General features: G+C 41.2%; 1 protein-coding gene across 6 annotated transcripts in view; it reads left to right on the top strand.

Moving 5' to 3' along the window:
• The window catches only part of CDHR5 (cadherin related family member 5), a 440889-nt gene that overhangs the window by 21296 nt on the left and 391737 nt on the right, over positions 1 to 27856 (top strand). For all 6 annotated transcript variants that reach the window (XM_069223085.1, XM_069223084.1, XM_069223083.1 and 3 more), the window contains exon 2: positions 19234 to 19415. In XM_069223085.1, the coding sequence (XP_069079186.1) occupies positions 19234 to 19415 (182 nt within the window). The remainder of the gene's footprint in view (positions 1 to 19233; positions 19416 to 27856) is intronic.

The following is a 27856-nucleotide window of genomic DNA, read 5'->3' as shown; positions in this document are numbered from 1 at the left end:
ATCAGGGATCCCCATGGGTTGGCGGTGGTTGAGGTTGTGGTCAGCCACGGTGGTGCCGAGTTCAGCACCACAGTGCTGATCACAACTTCACTTTCTACCAGCCTTTTCATGACGGAGACCACGTCATGAAAAGGCTGGCAGAAAGCCAGTGCTGGGGGCCCCCTGCCAGCACCCTAGGAATACACACTGTCTGCTATTGCAGACAGTATGCATTCTGAGGGTGATTGCATGCAACGCAAATCCAATAACTTGTTACCAAATCACAAATTGGATTCTATACATACCAAAATGCACTTTTGCGATCGCAAAAATGTTTGATACATCTGGCCCCAAATGGCTTGAACCAGAAAAAGCCATCTTTCTAAATTGTGACTTAAAATCTGATTTTACCAATAAAGAGGATTTAAAATTATATTTCATAAGACACCAAAGATGATATTTCGACACACTCCGAAACAAAAGTTCTCACTTACTAAATGTAATAAGGTAACTCAACCTATGGGAGAGGTAGGCCCCACCGTAGAGAAAAACAGATTTGTGAGTTTTCCACTAACACAGTGGTACTGAAAGTATGGCCTGAGGGCCACATGCAGCCCTCTTGACCTTTACATGTGGCCCAGAGGGCAGCACCAACACTGTGCTGCTGTTTACTCGACTCAGCACTAACATTAAAAAAATATTAAATAAACATGCAGTCCTTTAAATAAACATTAATTGAAGATGAAAAAAAGAAGTAACAAGGTTGTCCTGCACTGCTTAACTGCAGGAACACCTTCATTCTTAAAGATATCTTGCAGCAAAATATGATAAGGTCTCTTAAAAGTTCAAAAAAGTGTACTTCATTAACACACATAACCATTTCATCTTAGTACATCGGATTATATCTGGACATTGAAAAGTATTTTTTTAAAGTGATAATTTTCAAACATGTCAGAAGGGATGTTCCATTCTCAGATCAGAAGGGATGTGCTATTCTGATATTATTAGATCTGTCAGCTGCATTTGACACCATATCGCTCCAAATACTAATACATCTCCTATCCCAGGCAGGTCTGAGATGCTAAGCTTTGAACATTCTGAAGACGTTTCTCCGAGAAAAAATACTGTCCGTTAAGTGCGGGGATTTCTACTCAGCCCCTTTCAAGCTCCCCTGTGGGGTACCCCAGGGATCACCTCTAAAAGTCCGACCCTCTTTAATTTGTATGTTGCACCTCTGACTAAATTGGTTCGATCCTTTGACTTCCAGGTGTCCTCATATGCTGACGACACCCAAATTATTGTTACCATGCAAGGCAGCGCTCACATCACAGCTGACAGGTTTCAAAACTGTCTGAGAGAAGCCAATAAGTGGATAAACCACAACTGGTTAAAAATTAATGGAGACAAAACCGAAGTTATAGTCTTCGGTGCAATCATAACTGGCGGCATGAGACATGTGGGACTTTACCTACCCCAACAACCTCTGTCAGGAATCTTGGCGTTATCTATGACTCATCATTAACCTTTGATGCACAGGTAAATAAAGTTGCTAACACATGCTCCTGACATTAAAATTCTTAAGAAAGTCATGCCTTTCATACCACAGGAACTTAGAGTGATGGTAGATCTGGGCTTTGTTGTGTCCAGATTGGACTACTGCAATGCCCTCTACTTGAATATTAAGCAATTCTCCCTGAATAAGCTTCAACTTGTTCAAAACTTGGCTCCCCGACTGATGCTCGGGCTACCTAGGTTTTCCTGGCTTCCAATTAAGAAACACATTACTTTTAAGATGCTGTGCTTGGCACACTAAGCCCTTCACTTCCAGGGCTCTGGATACCTACAAACTGCAATCAGCTGGTATACTCCAAGTCGCTCACTAAGATCATCAAACGTCAGATTGGCAAGAATTCCAAGGAGCAATAAAGTAAAACGGGGGATAGGGCCTTCTCAATAGCAGCCGCCAAATTGTGGAACTCCCTTCCAAATGAGATCAGAAGAATCCCTTCCCTGCTTCCATTCCGTGAGCAACTTAAGACGTGGCTATTTTCCCTCTAGATACAGGATAGCCTGTCTTTCTTACCCGTCAGCGCTTCAATACCACTGGTCTGAATGCGCTTTACAAGAAACACCAATACAAATAAAAACAATATAAATTCATAAACATTTATTCTTCCCTCCACCCTGATAACAGAGGCTAGTCAGTTGTTATGTGCATTTTTTCAGTGACCTGGCTTTCTATTATACATGAACAACATTATAGTTAAACCAAACACAGGAGAAGGGTTTGTATAGCACACATCCTGACGCCATGCATAGTGAGGTCCTCTTATAGCTATAGTGAAAAAAATGAGGAGAAAGCGAAATAGAACAATTGCCTAGGAGCTCACAATTTGGTAAAGTGGGGAACCTGGATTAATTACAGGCTATCTGGTTTCACACTATGCAATTCAGCCACTAGATGTGTATCCTTTGCTGCCCTCTATACCCACCATACTGTCATAAACCCCCTCAAGATCCTCTCTCCCTTTGACTGCTACCCTGCTGGCATCAGCGTGGCACTCGGTCCCAACAAAGATCAAACTTGTGTCTAACGCGGAAAATGTTTGTGAGTACCCATGCACTAACAGGACATGTCAACTTGAAAGTACATGTCAACCTTTATAAATACACTGTACTACCCTACCTTACCTTAGACTTAACTTATATGTATTAAAAAGGGAGTCTTTGGCTTGGCAAAATGTTTATTTTGTCAAGTCGAATTGACAGTTTAAAACTGCACACAGGCTGCAATGGCAGGCGTTAGACATGTTTTAAAGGGCTATTTAAGTCGGTGGCACAATATGTGCTGCAGGTCCACCAGTAGCATTTAATTTACCAGCCCTGAGTACACGGTATACCATTTTACTAGGAACTCGTAAGTAAATTACATATGTAGGCCAATTTTACCATGTTTTGGCGAGTGAGCACAAGCACTTTAGCACTGGTTAGCAATGGTAAATTGGACAACAAAAATGAATTCAGCAAAACAAAACGGGTGAAGGCTCAATGTTTGGGGATGACCATAGAGAGAGGGCCAGTTCCAACAATTGTATACCGTTTACTCAGTCTTGTAAAATTGTCTTACCTGCAATACACTGTCTCTGCAGGAGATGTTGGGGAGGGGTGTGGTCATGACAGCTTTCTACCAGAACCCTCATTTTCATGTGTTTGGCATCTATGTCATGCTATGAAACGGTTCAAAGGGCTACCAGAAGAGTTTAATTAATTACTTGGTGTTACCCTCATTCAATTTTGGTAGTAACGTGCAACTTGCCAGTGCAGGCCATTAAGCAGTCAACATGTAAGTGCAATGTTAAAATTGTATACATTTTGTATAAAAAAATTAATGTATGTGCTTTAACAAATCGGTTGAAAGTAGCAACATCTAGGGTCCGATTCAGAGTTTTCCACACAAGTTACTCGGTCACAAATGTGATGGATATCCCGTCCACTGTATTATGATCTCCATAGCCTAAAAAGGGATCTAAGGGCCAGATGTAGCAAAGGGTTTTACCCATTCTGCGTCTATGGGAAAATGTGTTCGTACATATGGCCCTAAATTCGGCGGATGAGTTATCTGTCACATTTGTGATTGAGTAACCCCCTCAGCCAAACTCTAAATCAGGACCTTAGTTTCCATAAAACAGCAACAATAAAAAGACTGATCATGAGTAATATACTTAAAATGGCAAGCATATATAAAACATTGTAATGTTGACAACTCCATTGGAGACAATGGAGTAGCTCTGGGCTTCATTCATTGGAATGTTGGTAGCTCCATTGAAAACAATGGAGTGCTGCAGGCTTATACAGGCCGGTAAAAGCCCGCAGCGCCAACATTCCAATGTTCGCTTTGTTCACAGCAGCAGCTGTGAACAAAGCCTCACGGAGCCCGAGGGGATTTTAATCCCCTCGGGCTCCGTGAATTTTTTTTTTTTAATAGAACATTCTGCCCTGAGTGGCAGAATGTTCTAATAGCCTTAGAACCTGCCGTAGCGGGCTCTACCGGCTATTAAAGTCCCTCTCCCTTGTTAAATGCCCTCGCCTTCGGCTCAGGCATTTAACGCGGGGAGCGGGCCTTTAATAGCCGGTAGAGCCCGCTACAGCGGGTTCTAAGGCTATATTAGAGCATTGGAATGTTGGGAGTTCCATTGAAGACAATGCAGCTTCTGAGATCTGTATTCACTGGTAAAGGTCCTCTCAGCTGAGTGTTCTAAACTCCACAAGCTGACACTAGCAATCCATTCTACTGTTTAAAGTGCAGTTAACCCAACAATCAGAGCCAGGTGAGGAGCTGAGAAGTAGCTATGACAAATCCTCCAAAGAATGTTCAGTTTTTGGAAAAACTTCTTTCAGTTTATGTGGACACATTTCCATTGATGGATGGATAAATAAATCAGCTGGAGTACAAAAAGAGATGCCTGAAAAACACCACCAAAACTTTGCTGCACAAGAACTGCATATACTTGAAGAGCAGAGGGCTGAAACCAAGACTAGAACAGCACTAAAATGGGCAACTCATATTCAGAGACTGGGTGGTAGAAAATAGGCACACACCTGATTTTGAGATGCAACCACTGCCTGAACTTTGCAGCCTTCTGAGACATTTTTATGTAGAGGTAAGAAATGCTAAAGGGGAATGTTATAGTAATCAAAGCATTATATCAATAAGGGCTGGACTAAATAGACAAATTAATAACCATCCCTATAGTAGAGCTGTTAATATCATGCAGAATTCTGTGTTTGCAATCGCTAACAGTGTGTTAGTAGCACTTTTTAAAAAACAATGTAGAAAGAAAGCAAAGATGTCAGTATTAGAAAAGTATTTATACTAGTACAGGTATTGTCATTGATAAAACACTGTGGTATCTTGAACAGTGATGAAACTATTTCACTGCAGTACAAAGTTTTTTTGATACCCTACTTCACCTTGCAAGACGTGGCAGAGTAGGATTACAAGAGTTGCCTAAAAACACATACACATTCCTAGTAGATGAAAACAACCAAGAGTATGCACCGTTAACCTTTATTGACCAAACAAAAAATCATAGGAAGTAAATGTGAAACTTAGATATCAAAAAGGAGGGAACATTTGCTTCTATGTACAACCAAGGAAACTTACTGTGGCGGATGCTGCAAGTGCCTCTGTGTAGTATTTCAATAAGCCTCTTGGGAAAAATACAATTGGAGGACTAATGAAAGAAATCAACAGGAAAGCAGGATTAAGCAGTGTTTACACAAACCATTGTCTCCGCGCTACAGCTGTGCAACTACTTGCAGATAATGGTTTTGAAGTACATCAGATAATGGCAGTCACGTGTCACAAAAGCGAAATCAGTGTGAAAAGTTACTACAAAGCATCATCTGAAGATAGAACTGTTTGGTCAACTGTACTAGCAAATTTTGGTGACAGTATCAAGAAAAATGGATCTGACAAATAAGTAAATGGAGCACAAACCTGTGTAGAAATAAAAGACAATTCTTAATTTAGGATACCAGGGAGCAGCACAGATCACAATATGAAAAGAATTGTTTCCCATATTTTCTCACACTGTAACATTACATTTAATGGCAATGTACATTTTGTTACTGAAATGAAATCTTACTGTTTTTTTTTATGATTTTAGTGCCTTGCAACGTTTGTTTTTCCTCAAACACATCAGTGTGCATGTTTAACTTGTAAATGTAAAACTTTTTATTTCATTATTATACTACTTTAATTGTAGAATAATGCTCTTGGTGGTGTTAGTAATATAATAAATACTGTTTTGCCACGCACATATTTGCCTTTTGTTTCTGTTTTATCCCCTGTGTATGTGTACATTTTCCTGTCATGATCTGTGTTTTAGAAATTGTGTTCAGTGTTACAAATAGCTATCTTATCCACAGCTGCTTTAATTCTCCTTTAGTACCCCTTTTTTTTAAATATATGAGAAAATCAATTCAACATATATTCTACAGCTGTTGCATGTGTTACGACTGCTAATTTAAGAAAACAAGGATAGAAAAGGCAAAATTAAAATACATTTTTAGGATGTTCATTTAATTTCCATTAAATTTATGTTTCCAGTTGGTTGCTGTCATTTAAAATGTGTTGAAAAGGCAGACCTTTTTACCATGCTTCTTTAGATTTTTCCAATCATTTAGTCATGTTTTCAAAATGAAACTGATACTTTACAAGCCTCGCAATTCTTTCATGAATCGTGCCTCAAATACCTCATTTCTGTTAAAATCTTTATGCTTTCTAGCTTGCGTAGGTAATCAACCTTGTGGGTGGGCTCGTCTTTATTTACAAAACCTCCACTTCCCTTCTCAGAAGCGCTTGTCCAGCAAAATTACCCAGTCTCTTTGCTGCAATGTAAAACACATGCTTGTCACCTCAGTAAAGTTGTATGAACCCTGAAAATGATTTAAGCAAAGTGAAATATGTCCTCTGCAACACTTCTTTGCATTCAAGTTAGAGTGCATGAAAATAGCCGTTACACTTACTGGCAGCCACCATTGTCTGCAAGAGATGAGGGTATGTGTATGAAAACGTTCATTTCATAGATGTATCTTCCAAGGATTTTAAAATGCGTGTTCACTTTACAAAAAAGTAAATTAGTGAGCCAGAAACACTGGTTGCACAACGTGTGTAGCCCAAGTTGTAATGGTATTCGTTATCGTATATTTTGAAAATACTTGGGGCATTTTCAAAACACAAAGCAATTAACTTTTGTTTGCGCCATTGAAGCTTTGAGGATTTCGTGTATTTTCATGAAACACAAAGCTGCGGACAGCAGTATTACATTTCAGGAAAATAAACGAAATATTCAAAGTTGAAAAAAAGACAGAACTCACATTAGAAACAATAAAAGAAAAAGAATGAATGGCTCTGGGACAAAGAAATGTGGGTCAATCTGTGCCCCTCCGTGCTTCTCTCGGGACACGTTTCAAGTGGTTCAGTCCTTTTGTTGTGAAAGGGGCCAATGCTCTAATAGCCTTAGAACTCACCATTATGGGCTCTACAGGCCATTAAAGGCCTTCTCCCTTTTTTAAGGCGGGAGCGGCCTTTAATTGCTGGGTTCTAAGGCTATATTGAATAACAGGGCAACCAGTAGATGTTCTCAAATCACATTCGCTTCAACCAATCTCCTCACCGTCTATTGACATTTTCTAGATGACATCCCTCATACAAGATTCTACAACACCATCCACCGACAAGCACAATGCTTAGCACACTAACACTTATAGTATTTAAACCAAATAATTGAGTCTTGTGTTCTTCAACTCTTGGGCTACATGAGTCTGCAAAAGAATGTAGATCAAAAGTGACTGAAGTTAGAGTTTTTCAAAACAGCCACTATCTATCTAAATTGTTCCATTCAGATTTATTGGATTAAAATTTATCTCATGCAGACATCCTAAAAACATGGCATAGCTGACATCCTTTTTAACCATCTTTGGACACCCAAGATACAAATCTTCTTCTTTAGGTAGATTAACCTCTTAGCTGCTGGGCCTTGACCCCTCCTCTCCCCCCCAGTGCTGAGCCCTTTTTTGGCTATTTTGGGTAGTTTGCGCTTAGGCCATCATAACTTTTTGTCCACATAAGCTATCCATGCCAAATTTGTGTCCTTTTTTCCCAACATCCTAGGGATTCTAAAGGTACCCAGAATTCGTGGGTTCCCCTGGAGGAGACCAAGAAATTAGCCAAAATACAGCTAGAATTTAGTTTTTTTCAAACAAATGGGAAAAAAGGGCTGCCGAAGAAGGTTTGTGGTTTTTTCCCCTGAAAATGGCACCAACAAAGGGTTTGCGGTGCTAAAATCACCATCTTCCCAGCTTTCAGGAACAGGCAGACTTGAATCAGAAAACCACATTTTTCAACACAATTTTGGCATTTTACTGGGACATACTTAATTTTTACTATTTTTGGTACTTTCAGCCTCCTTCCAGCTAGTGAAGAAAAAAAGGAGGGAATGGTAGATTGACTGGTCCAGTGCACGTTCTCCCAATATACAATTTGAAAGTTAATGGGTGCACTGTTCCAGAAGACGGGGGGATATTCAACCCCTCTCACAGGCACACACTTTCAGAACCAATAGCCCTCATGCATCATCATCGGGCTCTGCTCCACGTCAGACTGGCACTGCAATGTCTGACGGGGTCCTGCTTGGGACCATCAAGCCATTAAGAATTTTTTGTATCTCAGTACCAAAAATGTAGGTTAGTGAGAAAATAGCTGGAGAGATAAAGAATAAAAAATAAAATTGGCTTGGGTACCTCCTCAATGTGAGAGAATATTTAATAAATAAGCTAGGACCCGGTCAAGGTTAAAAACACAGTAAAAGTGATAGGGAAATAATGATCCCACACTTTATATACTCAACAGGTAAAGCACAATGACTTCGACCTTTACAAAAAGTCAACATGTTTCACGCCTAAAACTTGTCCATCAGTTTCTCACGGCACTTCATCAGGACTAGAAGGATAATCTTTCTCCAGAACATCACATATATGAAACAGTTCTGTTCAATAAAAAAAGGAAAAAGGGAGCAAGATCATTTTTACTCACTGCAGTTCTTTGTATACTAGCACAAAACTACTGGCAACCTGTAAAAACAAAAATTCAAAAATATAAAAATACAGAATACATATGTGTGGCAAGATAATTGTAAGTCACTTGGAAAACAAAAAAAGATGACATAAATATAGTTGGAAGTGCAATACTACAGCAACACTCTAGAAATAATTATTAGCATAATAGAATATTTTCTTACCCACCGTAGTCAGAAGAAGAAATATCTCAGATAGGACTTATGTCAAAAATCAATCAGGATATCTATAATAGTATATTGAAAGAAAAGAAACTTGCCAAGTAATTTATATATAAATCAAAACAAAGTATATGTCAGGACTAATATAGGTGTAAATCTTATAATAACCTAGTGGTAAAGATTATCAAGGGTTACTATCCCACCAAACATAATAAAGGAAAAGAGATTGAGTTACATGGACTGCATTTACTCTGGAACACAACAATATTAATATATGGCCAACATAAATGTGAAAAGGGTGAAAAACTGGCACCACATACAAAAAGAATCCAAATCAGGTCAAGCTAATTCGATAGCCTGGAGCTGGCAGGGCACCATCATCATTTTAAGGATCCATCAAAATATCTCAAGAAAAAGGTGCAAATTAACTTACTCGCACGCCGTCATAGTCAACCGCTGCACCGTATAGCCTGTCCGCGTTCTCAAACTGCGAGAAATAAATGCGGACTGGACACAGTAAAAGAGGGAAAGGCTGTACGGGTAAACGGTCAATCAGAGCGGCCGGCCAGGACTTCCTTGTTCCGCCCTCTGATCTTCTGTCAAAAAAAGAATAAACAAAGAAAACGGACACAAAACGTCGTGTACGATGTTCCGCCCGAAATCGGAACACTAGGCCAGTAGAGAGACAGCCGAGCATTGTGAGTAAACTGTTGAAACAGTTGAAATGTGTCTGTTGAAGTATGTTCATTGCTTTGAAGACACAAGCTGCAACTGCTGGCATATATATATATATATATATATATATAGATCACTTTTATATGTGGGTCTGGTTTTCAGGGGGCCGATCGCAGCCCCCAGGGAAACCACACATGCATTGACAAAAGAGATACAATATATATATATATATATATATACATATATATATATATATATAGAGAGAGAGATATATCTAGAGATAGATCTATATATATAGAGAGAGAGATCTATCTATAGATATATCCATGTAGATAGATATATCTATATATAGATCTATATATATATAGATCTATAATTTTTTAGTAGTTGTATGGTTTCCTTGGGGGTCGAAATGGCCCCCAGGGTAACCCTACAACTACTAAGGAAAAGTATTACCCCCACAGGGGGTCGCCCTGCCCACCGGCGACCCCCTGTCAATTTCTTTCTTTACTTTGTTTTTTTTTTTTAAAGGAATTTAGCCCCTGGGGAGGCATGATCAAGCCTGATTGCGCACCCCCAGGGGACAACAACCTCCATGTAAAAAAAAAATGCCACCGGCTGTTGCTGTGAAATACAAACATTGGAAAGTTGGTGCTCTGGGCTTATAATATAGCCTTAGATCCCGCTGCAGCGGGCTATACAGGCCATTAAAGGCCCGCTACAGCGTTAACAAGGAAGCTGGACTTTAATTGGCAGTATAGCCCAGCTACAAAGGGCTATAAGGCTATTAGAACATTCTGCCGCTAGAGGGCAGAATGTTCTAATAAATAAAACAAAGTCCTCAGGGAGCATGAACAAAGAACATTGGAATGTTGATGCTGTGGGCTTTTACCAGCCAGTAATAGCCCAGAACACTTCATTGTTTCCAATGGAGCGCCCAACATTTCAATGTTCTAATATTGCCTTATAGCCTGGCAAAGCGGGCTATACCGGCCATTAAAGGCCCGCTCCAGCGTTAAAGGGCCAAGTCAAAGGTAATGGCCTTTAACAAAGGAGCAGGCCTTTAATGGCCAATCTAGTCCCCTAAGGGGGGCTATAAGGCTATTAGAACATTCCACACTTAGAGGACAGAATGTTCTAATTTCTGAAACAAAGGCATCACGGAGCCCGAGGGGGTTGATATCCCCCGCGGGCTCTGTGAGTCCTTTGTTTACAGCAACAACTGTGAACGACAACATTGGAATGTTGGAACTCCGGGCTTCTACTGGCCATGAGAAGCCTGGAGCACTCTATTGTCTTCAATGGAGCTCTCAACATTCCAATGTTCAAATTTGTATTATTTTCCTTACTGGAAATAGGTAAATAGGTACTAGAAATAGGTGACAATGTTTCCAACTGTAATGATTTACAAAAGTAATTTACCACTATGTTAATCTGATTTTTCTGGTTGAAGAGATATGTAGTGTTTGCGGGTTATGCAATACCCAGAAGCATTAAATGAGACGAAGGTTATAATGATTTTTCATTGTGATATGACCATGCATCAATTGTTATGGCAAAATCTAGTGAATGACAAATGGGTATGCATCTTTGAAATTTACCAATGACAACAAGTCTAGAAATTGTAATTATTTATACAACTCTGATTTTAGAGTTACCAATAATGTCATGCGATTCAGATACAATTTCACAAGAAGTGAAATTCAATAATAACAAATGTTCTACTATTACGTGTTCTCACAGTTCTTCCGAAAAAACAGTACCGTATTTGTGTGGCTGGGTTTATCACTGTGACAGGAAGGGCACTGAAACACAACAAGGACACATCCAGTTTATTCTTTCCAAATCCACTCATTCTGGGGATGTGAGTTCTCCAGTATTTGGGCCTGGGCTGAGATGGCACCCAGGGAAACCTACCATTCCCTGATTTTTCTGAAAACTAGGCAGTCCAGAGTGGTATGACTTGAATGAATCTCTCTATGTTTTCTTACCCAGAATGGACTGCAATGTTAAACTTTGGCTATAATCAAGGTTTTGAAGGAAAGTTCCCAAACTGTGGGATTCTACAAAAATTATACTACCCAGCATTCCTATGCTTCTCCTAATAAAAATGTTACACACTGGTGGGCCTTTCGCTAGCTTTAAGAAGGGCCGGGAAAAGCAATAAAGAATCATTAAGATTTTTACTTTCAAATTCACACATTCTGTTCATGTGAGTAGCTGTGGTATTTGGACTCAGGGTCAACCAGCAACCAGGGGAAACTTACCATCCTCAGCCATTTCTAAGATCTAAACACCCAAGGGAGTTCAGGGTGGTGTGACTAGCATGGACCCCACTATATTTCCATACCCAGAATGACTTACAAACATCTATCTGTAACTAAAATCATAGTTTTCCCTCAAATTTAAATGAGGAGAAGTTCCATAATCTGTGAAAATCTACAATATTCCTACCACCTACAGTTCCAACACTTCTCTTGATAAAAATGATACATCACTTGGGTAACTGGACCTATTGCATGCAACAGGAACCATCTGAAACTCAAACCTTGTGAAGTCATTGTGTTGTCAATGAGATCTTCTGATTGTTACGGTTGTGGTCCATTTTTATGACGTGCCTTATATCCTCCTACATGTGGGGACATCATTTCAGTTGGAAAACGTGGGGAAAAGCAGGATGGTAAGACTTTGGCCATTGGCTGGAGGTGTGCAGTTTTCTGTCACATAAAGATATTAGTATTTTTTTATGCCTACCTTGGTGTTCACAGGTCACATTCTGTGTAAGAAAGCCTGCAGGGATCCATGCAAATCATACCACCCGGGATACCCCTAGGTCACTAGATTTCAGAAATGTCCAGGTTTTGTAAGGTTTTCTGGGTGCTAACAGGCCCCAAGAAATGTTGTAGTCATCCCTTGTGCAAAGGGTGAGAGCAACTCAGGGTTTTGGACATATTTATAAAGTGTGCAGGACATTCTTGGTAATGAAATGTGTGGGGATCCATGGAGGCCACAACTCACTGAAATCCTCTGGGTCACTAGCTTTCAGAAATGCCCATGAATGACAGGGTTCCCTGTGTGCTTGCAGATCCAGAACCCAAATGCTACAGCCATTCCCCATGGCAAGTGAGAAGGCATTAGGATTTCTTTGTGTAGTTTTAACACATGGACACATGGGGGTGTGGCAGAAATCCAACCAGACCATCATGGAAAAAAATGAGAAACAGAATGGGGTGTTGTGTCTGCCTATCCTGGTACCTAGACAGTCTTTAACAGGAGGGGTGTCTGGGGGTTTCCTAGGAGCCCCATGTCTCCTGAGACACTGGATGGATGATTTGGTGATGGGTAGCAAAGTGAAAGATGTTAATGGGCTGAAGAATTTGGTTCTGAAGGTGACAGCACCTCATAGACAGCAAGCTCACTGTGTCCAGAGAGCTTGGGATGATGTGAGCTGACATTTCCATCAGCACTAGGTTGTCCAAGAAGGTACCAGTGAGTCACCATAGGAAGGGTGGTTCAGGTTTATCTTCTCAGGGGGAAGACCAGCATAATACAGGGAGGGCCTCAAAAGGTCCCCAGAGAGTTATGAGGGGGAAGGGTTCCCCATTCCACTTCGGGGCACAGGAGTTAAGGTTTTGATAGGCGGACGTCCAGGGCGCCCTATCACCTGGCCCAGTCTAATGCCTGTCTCCAGTCAGGGCACAAGAAGGGAGACTCTGTATGGCCCCACCCACAGGTGGAATCAGCATAGTGGTAACCAAAGTAGCCTTAGGGGGGGGAAGTTGTCCCTGGAGGAGAGGCTAGAGCATTCCCTGGTATCCTCTAGTTGGAAGGTGGACTCAGAAGATAAGCTGTAATACCTGAGGCTAAATAACTAATGGATGGCATGGGGTAAAAGTGAGACACCTGTGCTTTATTGCTACCTACTGACAAGTACACCTAACACATTTACAGGGCTGAGGCACACATGGGTGAAAGACCTGGAAACACTCATAAGGAGAAATGGTGGTGGAACTGGTGGCCCTTAAGAAGTGGATATAGCTACACAATTTGTATTGATACAATTTAACTACCTATATTGAGTTTGCTATAGCTGATACAATTTATTACCTACATAGAGCATAATATACTGTACACAAACTTTGGCACTGTGACTGAATACACTCTTATGACTGCCTGGAATGTTCGGACCCCTCCTGAGTCCTCATACATTGTGTGTGGTCATGTCCTAAGATACGTCCTTGACATCCTCGAGACTTCATACATTCTGTATGGTCCTGTCCTAAGTTACGTCTAGTGTAACTCTGACACTGGAAAGGACTGTGGATGGCAAACCAAAGTAACATGAAAATCTGTCTCTGCTTAATATGTTTACTGAGCTATACACCAACAACTGTCAAATGGATCTTGTTCGATTGGGCCTTTTCATACCTAAATGCGACATCACTCAACCCTGGTGTGGGTTCAACCTGCCCAGCCTGACTAACTAGGAATGGAGCATGGATCACTGTATGTCCATTCACATCCCATTATATAATGTTCAGCAATGACCCCAGAAGCATTACAAAATGTGGAGAGACTGGATGCATCATTTGTGTTTGTTTGCTTTTGTCACCAGAAGAGTGCCGGGTGTGCCCAGGATGCATGTTTCTGGTCCAGGGAGGACCTGGCCTGGCAGTTCGGGCTGGACTGTTTTCATGGGGAACAGGGTCAAGACTGATTTGCATATGGCTGGGTCTAAACTGGGGTGGCATGTGAACAAAATAATTGATGGATTAAACCCATATCTGTGACAGGGGATGAATGTTTGATTGGTTCCGCATTCCGTCCATCATCTGTGTTTGTTTGCTTTTGTCACCAGAAGTGCGCCAGGTATGCCCAGACTTGGGTCCTGGGCTCACTATGCCACTGGATTCAAGCTAGCCTAGATGATGAAGGGTGATACCCTGAAACCCATCCCAGGATGCTTGATTCCGGTCTAGGGAGGACCTGGCCTAGCAGTTCGGGGTGGACTGTTCTCATGGGGAACAGGCTCAAGACTGATTTGCATATGGCTGGGTCTAAACTGGGGTGGCATGGTGAGCAAAAGAATTGATGGATTGAACCCAGATCTGTGACTGGGGCTGAATGTTTGATTGGTTCCGCATTCCGTCCATCATTTGTGTTTGTTTTTGTCGCCAGAGACTGGATGCTAGTCCAAGATTTTGACATGCTAGGGGGACACCTGCTGAGGGGCAGTCACATGAACATGACATCACAACATCCTGGGCTTGATAAACAGCTCTTTATTCAAGACATTGAGGCTAGGTGAGAGTCATCGCATATGCCGATTTCTTCCCATAGACTAATGAAAGGTGTAACCAAATGCCAACAATGGTGAATGTATGTTCTTTGCAGCATAAAAGACAAAAAAACAATGTAACCGCAAATATATATATTTGCTGGTTCCTGGATGATTCAGGAATTGTGCATAGAAGGATTTCATTGTATCATCTTGAAGGCAATGGTCACATGGACCCAGGCCATTCAGCTTTCAGGGAAGTCAAAGTTGTATTGGAATGCACTGTAAAACAAATTGTTAGCATACAGAACCACTCCCCAGTCAGTTGCAGGTAAGACTAGTGTAAACATATTTTTCATTCTATGCAAGAATCAAATGCACATCCAGGTCGACAAACCTTTTGATCCAGTAAGATATGTGGTGAACCATAAACAATTGCTTCAACGCCACCCCACTAATTTATATACCATGACCAATATGACCATGGAAGGAAAACTCCAATCAGAAATATAGTTCAAAGCTTTATTACAAACACAAGCTCAAAGTCATGTAGATTATGCACAAAACCAAGTTATAAAGGTACATATTCACCATGGGTTGCCCAAGGCAATGAAATAAGTTCAGGCATACCAACATCAATAAAACTGAGCATTCAAGAAGGATAATGCAGAAAATTAAAAGACATATCTGAGACTCAGAAATCATGTGGTGCTTAGATTGCACAATCATTTAGTCAATTCATATTCAGTCAAGTTAATAATCATTTGCAGGGTACATGACAACCCTACAGCTAACCAAAGTAGAGACATACATGTGTGGTGAGTAACACGTGTGGGCAAAATACAAAGATACATAAGGTGACAAAATAATTTAAAAAAATAGAATAGCTTTGGGTTGCAGGGTACTAACCATAAAAGATGAAAGAAATGTCAGCATTGTGGAGAGTCTAACCTAGAAAGGGCATTTTAAGGAGCAAAGGCAAATGGCAAAGAGGGAGACAACTCTTCAAAGGGTACAGCATTCAGGGAATCTTCATCAGCAAAGCATCTAGTCAGCATCAGGGAAGTGTCTATCTCTGACCAAGACAGGGCGAGGGTTGCTCTTCATCTGAAAAAATACTGAGCAAAGTTTGATCTGCAAACCATATATCAATCCACCCGAAACGTTCCATCTGGCTTCCAGGTTAAGATCATATTACGAAAAAGGGGCCTCCAGTTAAATTATTAACAAACTTCAGGTTGCCACCTTCCGACATTTTCCCAGGTCTGTCGTGAGATCATCTCCTCTTTCTGTATAACTCCAAACGATTTGAAACAAAAATATGCCATGTTCCTGCATTTTATGTAATTTGTGGTCGAATAACTACAATTCTTTTATGGTCAAACAAAAGACTTTTCACAAGTAGGGCTTTGCTTCTCATGGGAAAGAAATCTGAAGTTAGACTTCACAATAAAAAACAATAATTTGCAATAAAATGGCTCTTGTGTTTGCTCAGGTTAGAGCTATTATGGTTGTAAATTCTTAACTGGACTTTTCTTATCCCATAGAAAGAAAATGAAAAGTAAAACAGGTGACATAAGGAAGCCAATTAAAGGGCCACCACCGCCATAAGGGTGAGCGCGAGAGTTATTGGCTCTCTGCGTGAATGTCTAGAAAGGATGGTGGCTGGGATGAAAGGCAAACTGAAACCATAGAAGGGGCCATCACATCCTATGACAGGTGGAAGTGTGATGTAATGTGATGGTCAACATAAAATGTTCACTTAGTGAAATCGTCTGGGAGGGAACTCGGCACACAAAGGAGGGACATATCACAAAATGTACCAATAAAAACAAGCATTTCCAATGTAATGGGTCTCGCATTTGCTGGAGATAGAGCTATTAGTGTTGCAAATTCCTAGCTGGCCTTTTCTTGCCACATAAATTATGTAAGAAACGCATATGGGTGATTTGTGGCAGCAAATTCACACGATGTATTACCAAGGAGCAAGTGGTTCTTACTGACAGGGACAGTGAGCAGAACTTCCGGACTACAAAAATCACAGTGATTACAGCTATCAGGGGACAAAAATTCAAAAGGGAAACAAACAAAAAAGATTTCAGAGAAGTGGATCAATGACTTCTGTTGTAACTGTAAAGACCTCGGAGTATGTGCCATGCTGCAATATCCCATGCAAATGGAATCTTGATTCAACAGGGACGATCATCTGTATATTTGTGTGTTTTTCAAGCACGTAAATGAGGTAGCTGCAGTGTTCATGCTTAAATGGGGGCTTTATGTTCACTGTAAATCTCTCCAACAGTTCAGATGTTAAATGTCAATATGGATAGCAGACAAAGGAAAAGATTCAAATATATCTTGGTATAAGAATTGCACAGTAACGCCACAATAACTTACTTACACTGGGATAAGACTGTTTGCATTTTGCAGCGTCTTCATTTGGCCTCTTTAAAGTCAAGAGACCATGTAGTTACACGTTTCAAACCACAGAGCACAGGCAAGCCAGACAAGGACAGTGTTTGTATGTTAACCGAATGAAAAGTCTTTCAAGCATTTTTACCTCACATTTCAAAAAAGCTCAAATGAAGTTAGCAGATTAACCTAAAAAGATTTAGGATCCCAATAGAGGAGATAAGCACTGCCCTGTGTGCAATGCCATGTGTGCTGGCAGCGAGGGGCCCTGGAAAGAGAGAGACTCTCTGCGATGCGATGCAAGGGCATATGGTGTTTGTTTAGTAAAATAAGCTTATTTTAGGAGCTGGGTAGACGAGGGCAGCACTGGAATAAAGCCAAAACAAATGTCTGCGATGACATGGGAGGAGGTGGAAGGAACGGAATGCTGCAATAAAACGCTGGCAGCTACCAGCCTAAAACAAGCACAGTGAAAGGAGACCACCAAAGAAGTTTAAAAACATAGTCCGTCACAGCAACAGAAAAAGAAACCAAAGTGGAAAAATACAGTAGTTGGTCACTGCTTTGAAACAGAAAAAGGAGGGAGAAAAAGGCAGAACTAACCACTAGCGAGCAAGAATTTTTAAAGTACACTGCTACCAACAAATGAAATCGCTTTTACCCACAGTATTATTATACTTAAGTATACACTAGGTCGAATGCTTACGCTCAACCTAATGAAACATTTAAGACAAGCACAACAAAGAATGAATAGCAGTAGTGGGCGTGGTTAAAACCCCACAGAGAGATTACAACATGCCAGAGCACTTGCGCGCTTGACCCTAAAAACAATTCAGTACATTTACATGACTTCAAAATGCAAGCTCTGTAGACCTTATTTATGCTAACACAAGAAAATGTAAAATGCATTGAATAAAACACATATAATATGCAAACTTATAAATTCTTCATTAATAATATTTATTAAATATAAGATATGCATTTCATTATACATTGGAAAAGCTTTATTATTGCATTACATTAAGTATGACAAAGAAGTGCCCTTAGTCTCATTTGCAGATGATTTCAAAGTCGATAATCACCAAACATTAGAAATGTTCATTTATAAACATCATCTAGTCACCATTGCTGACTTTGTTGACACAAGTAACAGAGCTAAAATGTACGTTATATCACTCCTTTTCAGCTGGTGAGGAGGGTGGAGAGTGGCCACAAACTGTGTGCTTGATGCAAGGTGTTGTTACAGAATTTGTGGACACCTCTCTGGGGGTGTAAACACAAGAAAATGGTTGAATAAATTAATCATGAGCAGAGCTTGGGCATGAGAAAATGCTAAGTGAGGCTTCAGGCTGCCCAGTAGGTTTGGCTGAAGAAGGTTTGTGTGACAAATAAGGATCTGGCTGCATGGTGTGAGCCTATGAAGGTGGTTCAATTGCTGGTAAATGAGGAAGATGGAAGGGTGTGAAACCTGGAAAGGATTTCTGCGTACATATAATCTGTAAATGTCTAGTATGTCTGAATATGGGCTAATGCTAGAGCAGAAGATGAGAGTGTTAGCTTCTGTCATTTGAGTGCTGATTGGGGTAGATGTTCATATTTTGCGAGTGCCTTGTTGGCTGATGAAGTCATTGAGTCTAGTCACAGCTTCCTGTGCTTCACAATGCTCCACTCCAGCAGGATGGTTGCCAGGGTGCAACTTGGGGGCGAGGACTCCGACGTTTGCAGAATGGGAGGAAATGGTTTGTTATCGGATAGTGAGTTGTTTAGGACATTCCTGCTTGTGCTTTGTTTTGGGGTTTGTTGTGTGCTGCGGTATTGTTATTTTGTTTTTAAGAGGGAAGGTGGTTGGTAAGCAGGATGCTTGTCTGTGGAATGTTGTTGTGGAATCCATTATGTATGATGTCATTTAGCATATTATGCACCATGTGCTCTGATCTTGATGTTTTATTCTGTACGGCAGCATGTAGTAGAGCCACCTAGTGTTCAGAGCAGGCCTCTTTGGTGGTATTGTATAGTTGAACAACTGTGTGACATAAAACCAGATGTCTCATCATTCAACATGTATGTGTATGTTTGTGTTTTCTGCAGTGTGTTCCGCAAGCAGTGGTAGGATAGAGGAGAATAAACCTGCAGGATCAGTTGTCACTACCATTGTTGCAGCTGCCGACGTCACCGTGACCATTGACCAAGGGCCCGGTTCAGACCCATACTCCCACTTTTTTAAGATTAATGGGTCCAACTTGGTCTTGAATAATTCTTTGGACTACGAGGTGAGTGAGTCTTTGCAGCAAATGTTGAGCAAGAGCTGTGACTGACTACTGGCACATAGATGAATTGTGGCTTCTTTCTTCAGGAGACAGATTTGTATAAATCAATATACGATAATGATTCTTGAGGTTTCATTCAAAATAAATGTGCATTTATGTTATGGAAACTTGTTTGGCCATATCTGTGTTCCAAATCCCTATGTGAATCAATATATTAGAGCATTTGATTATGTTATTTATTATTAGTACTCAAAGGAACACACCTTCTGGTGTTCTGGTGCATAAAAGGCGAGGCAGAGTATCATCAAGGAGCATCTTGTAATTAATCCTCAGAACTTCACATGTGATCAGTCAGTAGCTCAGTCCTATTAAATATAGTCACTGTTTTCAATCCTTAAATAGCTAAGTGTCCACAGGTCTCCTCAGGACAAAAGTACGTCAGTCTATGTGAAGTCAAAGGGGTCTGTCAGTGTGTTGGCCTCAGTGTCACTGCCGCCAGATTGTGGAGTGGAGCTTGTCCAGAGTACAGTATAGTAATTGTTAGTCAATGCAAAGTTTTGGCTGTGCTACTTCCATTCAGCATGCTTCACTTGAAAAGAGTATTCGTGGAAGCCCTTCAACCAAGAGGTAGCCTTTTGATGACATCCGTGCCATAGTCTGGACACTACATTGACTAATGATTACTATACTGTATTCTGCATAAGTAACCCTCACAATTACCCCCATTGTTTATGATGATATTCCTAGTGCCTCCTTATTCTGGAAAGGTTTTTGTACACATCTGCTATTCTTTCCTGTGTGCTCTTAATCCCTCTCCCTGACCACTTCTTCCTTTGCAATATAGTCGTAGGATTCCAATTTCAATTCCCTTTTTCCTTTTTTTTTCCTTTTCACCACCTTCAGACTCCAGATCCGTCATTTCATCTATCCATTGAGGGCCCTCCTCCATCATCCTAGTTCAATTCCCCTTATTCCCCCTCATGAAGATGGTTTTGCTTCCAAATGTCTGTACTAGTCCTTGGGCTACACTGGAATAAAGACCAGGTGCTGTCGTGCTCCTCTGTCTCCTGTCCACCGATCTAAAATGCTGGCTATGGATCATCATAATGGTGGACTTAACAGCTCAGAGCGTTTTTATTACTTCTTCATTATCTTTTTTTGGCCAGCACAGTTGTTTCTACTGCCCAAAGGCTGAAGTGCTTGTAGAAGACAGTCACCCTGCAATCTCTACCCACTCCGCTTGATTCAAGACTTTAAGACTGACCCTGTAATCCTCTCCGTGGGTACTGTTGCACCTGCTAAGTCTCTCCATATGCCTTGCACAGTCTTTTTGGGCCTACTTTCTCTTTCATATTTCCTCAGATGTAAGTGTATAGTATGTATTTTCCCATGCACACGCTGCACTAAAGGTGGCAACTCGGAGCAACAAAGGTGTAACATTAGGTCCACCTTCTCCACATTGTGTCAACCTTTTGCCCAAACCCTGTTGAGCAGCTTTATTTTCCTTATTTATCCCAGCCTTCTTTGCTGGTTTTCTGCTGCAGTAACAATAAAGTTGGAGACGACTGCGGGTGGCACCCCAGTCCGTGGTTATTTTGAACACCATGCTAGCTCAATTTGGAACCAGCTGTATGCAAATCAGTCTTGACCCATACTCCAATGGGAACAGTCCAGCCTGAACTGTCAGGAAGGTCCTCCCTGAATCGGAATAAAAGCTACCCTGGACACGTTTTGCCGTGGTTAGGGTTCATCAGCCAGTTATTGCTTGGTTCCAGTGATACAGCGTGCACAGAACCCATGTCTGGGTGTGCCCATCCCACTTAGGGCGACACACTAAAAATACAAAAAAGTAATGGATGAAAAGTTTGGATTCATCTCAGCCACTAACAATTATTCAGGTCTGCTACCCAGTCCATCATTTCTTTGCACACCACGCCACCTCTTCTGGACACAGCCGTACGCAAATCAGTCTTGATCCTGCTCCTGTGGAAACTGTCCAGCCAGAACTGCCAAGCCTGGTTTTCTCTGAACAGGAACACAATCAACCGAGAGCCAGTTTCAACCTCGGTAGGGCTCATCAGCTAGGCATAGCTTGTTCCCAGTGACATAGTATACATGGTCTAAATATGTTTTAGTTCAGTTTTATTAATTATCTGTGAATATAACAGGTAATAAGAAATGTGCAGAAAGACATCTTTATAAACATTTAATATACATTTTAATTATTTTTAATGCTTACTTATATATAACTTACAACAACGTATTTTAAGGCAAGTGCACATTCATGCAGGCAACTGATTCTACTGAAAAAGAGGAAGTGGGAAAAAGGTAAAAAGAAAGAATTGACTGTCCAAAGAACAGCTTCTATGGAGGGTCTCACTACCCACTGGAGCACAAAACCACCAGTTTTAAATATGAGATCTGTGTGTAAATAGCTTTGAACACCTTCAAAAAATTCTACTCACGTACATTTAAATTGAAGATTAAAAAATCCTTTGATGTCTAAAAAAAGGTCATTACTTTAAAATCAGTGCTGTATTAAGCGATAGCGATGTGAATATAGAGATGGGGAAACTGGTGCTGGACTTTGTAGGAATCTTTCTTTTTAACTGTCTTTCGCTTCTTTAAAATATATTAGGTCTCACATGACTAAAAACGCATACCTCTGCTTGTATTTTCAACAAGCTGGTTTCATAGCTCCTTAACAAGTAAATGTTAATTTACTCCAGCCTGCTCCAAAGAAAAGCTTTAAACTCAACAGCTCCTTTCCAACAAAATGACATTCAGCAGTGCCTCGCGTTTGTGTTAAATACAAAATGTCAGCACCCTAGTTGTTCATTACAATTCTATGTCGCAGCTACTATAGATTACTGGGGAATCAACTGACAGACTGACAGACTGTAGCTATCAATGCTACAGCAGGTGCAGTTGTACTGGGGCCCTTACATATAAGAGGCACACTGAACCGTGAATATTGCTGTATTGTAATACAGCTTCAGTAGTTATGGGAGCTATTTTTCGTGCTTGCACTCGGGCCCACTGCTTCCTTGCTGCTGGAAGGACATGTTTCACTCAGCATGCCAGACTTTTTTCTGCCACGACCGAGGAAACTCTTTGAGAATTGGTAGAAAATGTGTGCTCATTTAGCTTTCTAGAGCACTAAACATGATCTAATTGACAAAATAAAACCACTTATTTTGTTCATTTACTACAGTTTCCTCGGTATAAAAGGCTTTCAGCTCTGATTTGTGCAATAACGTTCAGGTGGGCCTCACATTTGTAATGAATATATAATCTTTGCGATCTAGTTGAAGCTGCAGTAAAACACTCGGGAATCAATTGACAAACTGTTGCTGCTGTTGGAACTATATGTTTTACTCACATGGCTGAGGAAGGTGTTTGTGAATTTACAGAAAAAGTGTTTTCAATTTAGCTTCTCAAGTACCTTCCTGAACTTCTTTTAGACAATAATGATAGAAAACTATTCTCTTGCAAACATGGTTCGTCAAATCATAGTGGAGAATCAGCATTTTTCATAGATTAAAATCGCCTTAGAACTCATCATATTTCCTAAAATTAGCATTATAGCACAAACAAAAGATTTATATTGTGACTAAAATATCTTATGACTCTTTACATGTAGTCCTTTCTGTGACCCTCAAAACAAGGTCTTCCCTACAATGCATCACCTCAGAGCACTTTGACTCCATCCTGGTCAAAACCTATTTGGAAATGCCCGCCATGATGAAACATATTGGTTAATTATTTCACTTTCTAGCAATTGTTCACTGCAGAATTCACGCCAGTGAGCATGAGAGCAAAGAGCACTTTGTAGAACATTGCAAATGAAATGAACAATGTACTGAACAGACATAGATATGTGGTTTAGGATGAAAGAGCATTATTGAACAAAGTGTGGGGGTGCATTTTACAGTTGTAAGTGTGAACATCGATATTGATTGCAGAATGCCACCTACCACTATATTGTCAAGCTAAGTATATGTAGGTAAGTTATATTTACAAATATTAATTCCACATTCACCTACATCAGAGACATACATTTATTGTCAAGGTATACAGTAGTTAAGAAGAGTAAAACAAAGCATACCTGTATATGAAAAGAAAACTTCATTCCCCAGCATCCATCTCCACAGGAAGTGGCATCACTTATTCAGAGCATCCATCTGTACCAGAAGTAACATCCTTTCTGGCTTATTCTTATTGCAGGCCACTCCTCAGGTTGTCCTACAGCATGAAAAACCCCAGCAAAGGAGGGCAAAGACAAAAGCTTTTGAGCCTGTTAGTGTAGACCTGTGCGTCTACACAAGTGCCTCCCCTGATTGGGCTGCTTTAAGGAGGGGTGGCACAGACAAGTGGATCTCCAGGTTGGGCCCATTAGAGCCACGAAAGGAATAGAACTAGAAGGCCTGCACCACTGCAACCTACGTGATAAAAGCTCATCATATGCCTACCCAGTATACCACACTGGCAATCCAACTAGCACACTCAGACCCAAGCCTCACAAGCATTCACTTGGAATCCACAGTACACATAGCCTCAACCTCATGCATATACAGCCAACCACCACACACCCTCATTGTACCAAACACACTATTACATGCTCAGAAATGTACATTCTACTGTACTCTAAGATTCAGACATCACAGACTTCATCACCTATCACAACCTAGATGTTATCTTCAAGGCAAAAACATTGTTTACCCCCACTTCCTCACACTTTATAGATGCAGGTTACAGCATGCAAATAGTGTTCAGAGGTGGTCAAATGTTTTACGTTAGGGTATGGTGTGCATGCAGCTAGAATTGGCCATGTGGCCCCATCAGTACTGATGGGACCCAGTCTAATGTGTTCAACAATGTGTGGTAGGGTGCCTTGGAACCAATTTTGATGTTCCTGAAAGGTTAAAGGTATTTTTAAATAATTGTATGCTCTGTATTGTTGTGGTGGGTTAGCAATTGTGTATGTTTGGAATGTCTTTGTATGAGCATTGACTGCAGGAAAAATTGACCCATGAATAAAATGCTTCCATTTTGTACACATAGCGTGCCTCAATCACAAACATAACATCTTCACCCCATTAGGTAGCCCATTTTGAAGTAAATGTTGTGTGACAGCATGTCTACAATTTACTTTAATGACAACTGCATTCGCCATTTGAAAAAGAAACTGAATTCAGAGAACAAAATACTAAGTGGGATATCTTTTTAAAGGTTCAAGTTTCAACAACATACCGACAAATATAGGTGCTTCAGGTACTGCTGAGGATGATAATTCCCTAACACCACAGACGTCCCCATATAACAGTCAATAGGGCACCTTAGGCACAGAAGAGAAATTACACAGACAAGACCCGTTAAATAAATATGTTGCTGGCACCATGTTATTCAATTCCTACTATGGCAATAGGACTGTATATTAAGACAACAGAACTACAGAATGTGAGATACTAAGTCCATCCACACCATCAGAATCTATTGGTCCAATTCCTGACTAGCTCACAGTGCCTCACCTTTACCCCAAACTAACCAGAGTCATGAAGGTTTACTACAAAAATTCAAAAGGTACAGTACAGAGATAGCCAAGTGCAGACGCAGCAAATCTCTTTAAAATGTATAAGTTCATTGCCACGAAGGCTCTTGATAATAGAACAACACAGAATAATAGGCAAATCAATAATAGGATTGATAGGGAGGGGATCTCAGTTAAATATTGGCTTACGAGGTAAGGCTTACCCGCTCATCAGGGAGAAATGCTGCATCTTGGACCTTTGATGTAAGATGAGGTTAACCAGAAGATGCACATTAATTAAATGGTCATCACAATTTCAAATATTATTTTCAGTCAATGATGAGAGTTGGTGTGAGTTCAAAAGCTTTAATTTACTGTATTTTTTAATAGTTTATCTTTATTATAAATCAGCATATTATGTCATCAATATCATTCAATAGTTAATTAGTCAAAAATAATCAATTATTATCAGAATAAATGCATTACTATACAGGGCAGCTCCCGCCTCCCCCTTGGCACAGGTATCCCTGCTGAAGCCTGATAGGGACCTGACTCGCCTCTCTTCCTTTCGCCCAGTGGCCATATTAGCAGCCGATTATAAGATACTGGGCAAAGTCCTAACAGACCGGTACTTTAAGAGTACTTTCTCCCTTTATTCACCGCGAACAAAATTGATTTGTACCAGGTCACAACACATCCAACAACATTAGGCGACTCTTCCATGTGAAGGATAAGAACTCTCTATGATACCCACAAGCATCATTCCTCCTATTGGACTTCAAGAAGGGTTTGGACTCCTTATCATGGAAATACCTCTTTGAGGTTCTGTGAGCAGTAAGCCTGGGCCAACATCTAATGATCTACACAAAGCTGTTGTACACAAACCCGTCCTCTAGGGTGTGCATCAGTTGCTTAATCTCACCCCACTTTCCTATATGATGCAGTACCCATCAGGGTTGCCCCCTCTCTCCCATCTTATTCTCATTTGTCATGGAGCCAATTGCTAATCGCCTTCGCTTGGAGGGCCAACAATGGGGAATAATCCTAGTTGACCCACACATAGTGTGCCACTCTGTGCAGATGACTTACTACTATATATGCGACACTCTTCGGCAGACACAACTTTGATATCAACTACAATTTGGGATTTTGACAAAGCAGCAGACCTCCATATGAACTGAGGAAAATCATGTCTTTCTGTTTTGCAACAACCCCCCCCTGCATCCACAGGTAATCCAAATGGACAATGCTGCATTAAGCTGGAAGACAGTTGTGGACCGGTATCCAGGGGTTCAACTGTATCACTCCCAAAGAGACCTGTTTGATGGCAACCTGAATCATGCTTTCACAGCCCTTAGATCCCAAACCCGCTTTTGGAAGCAGCTCACCTTACAGGCAAGATAGCACTCTCCCCCGCCTCCTATGTTATTTTGTAAAGGTGCTTGTGTTTCCCTACGGTTGCTTCTTTTGCGATTTAGACCAAATGTTAGGGTACTTGCAGTGGAGTGACAGGCGTGACTCGAGGCTCTTCAAAAACTCCAACTACCAGTGGGTCAGGGAGGGCCTGGCACTCCATTCTTTTAAATTTATTACCTAATGGTGCAGCTCCAGAGAGTGTTTCGATGACTGGCAGAAACGAATCTCTACAAGTTGAGCGCAGGAGACGGTCCTCTTCCATCCTATGTAATAGACTAGCTCCTGCACCCCACTATCAGACTCATTGCTCTTGGTCCATATATGAGTGGATCGCCCCAAAGTGCCTGTCTAGATTTTTCCATCTGGTGAGAAAGGTCACCCCATACTCCCCAAATATTCCCCTCCACAGCCTACCAGGACCCTTAGGTATGTTCACAGCTGATCAGTTGCCGGAGTGACACACACACTCCTTAGACAAACTGGGAGACCTCTTCCAAGATGCCTAGATCTTTACATTTGAGCAAATCAATCAGGGCTACAACAGATCAGTTTCTAATACACGGGCCACTGTTGGTGACACTCCTTTCATTATGGGGTGCTCTGGACAAAGAACCGCCTACCCATGCAGTGCTACACTCTATAGCCGACAGGTCGACACCTCATTGCATGGCTATACAAAGCTAGAAAGACCTCTTCATGACACCAACTGATCCAGAGCCCTAGAGTCCCCTAAGACTATATAGAGAAAATCTCATTTTTAAAAACATCCATTGTATGAATCTTCATAGGGTTCATCTCACACCCTCTTGACTGAATTGTATGTTCCCCACAGCCAATCTCACCTGCCCCAGATGTTCCATTCAGGTTGCCAACCTCCAACATATGCTTTGGTCCTGCTCCAGCATAGCAAGTTTCTGGTGCGCAGTACATACTTCATTAGCCACAGTCATAGGACTCACCATGTTAATTTCACATCAAATTCACGGGATACTACCACCCTAGGTATTTTCTTCTGGCAGAAAAACCATAAGGTAAGGGCGTGCTACAACAACCTTGCTCTCCTGCTGGCCAAGCATCTCCTATCCATGCACTGGAGAGCCCAACACCCCCTGGCTCTTTCCCAAAGGCACAAAGCACTACTCCAGATGGGGAGAGGAAAAAAACTCTGCACCCCACAGGGAAGAAGCCTGACACATACACCAGTGCCCAATAGCTGCAGCTTGGGACACCATACTTATTCAGTTCAAGGACTGAGCTGAAGAGGACCCCCTCTCCCGTCGTCCCTACTCCAAAAGCCCCTGATCCCCAGCTCCCTTCGGTAGCCAGCAACAGCCCTGGCCCTCGTATCAGCTCTGCCGCTCTCTGGCCTGCAAACCCTGCTAATTTTGTCTCGCATCAGTATACCTTTACCGCTTGTGCCCCCAATTTCCTCTTTCCAGCTGTGCAATCCATATCCGTTCTCAGCCTTCCATGCTAGTTGGCTGAGGCTTTACATGTT

The sequence above is a fragment of the Pleurodeles waltl genome, chromosome 3_1 (genome assembly GCF_031143425.1).
Source record: "Pleurodeles waltl isolate 20211129_DDA chromosome 3_1, aPleWal1.hap1.20221129, whole genome shotgun sequence".
NCBI lineage: Eukaryota > Metazoa > Chordata > Amphibia > Caudata > Salamandridae > Pleurodeles > Pleurodeles waltl.
The sequence above is the reverse complement of the archived record's forward strand: the minus strand, read 5'-3'. Positions and strand labels throughout refer to the sequence as shown.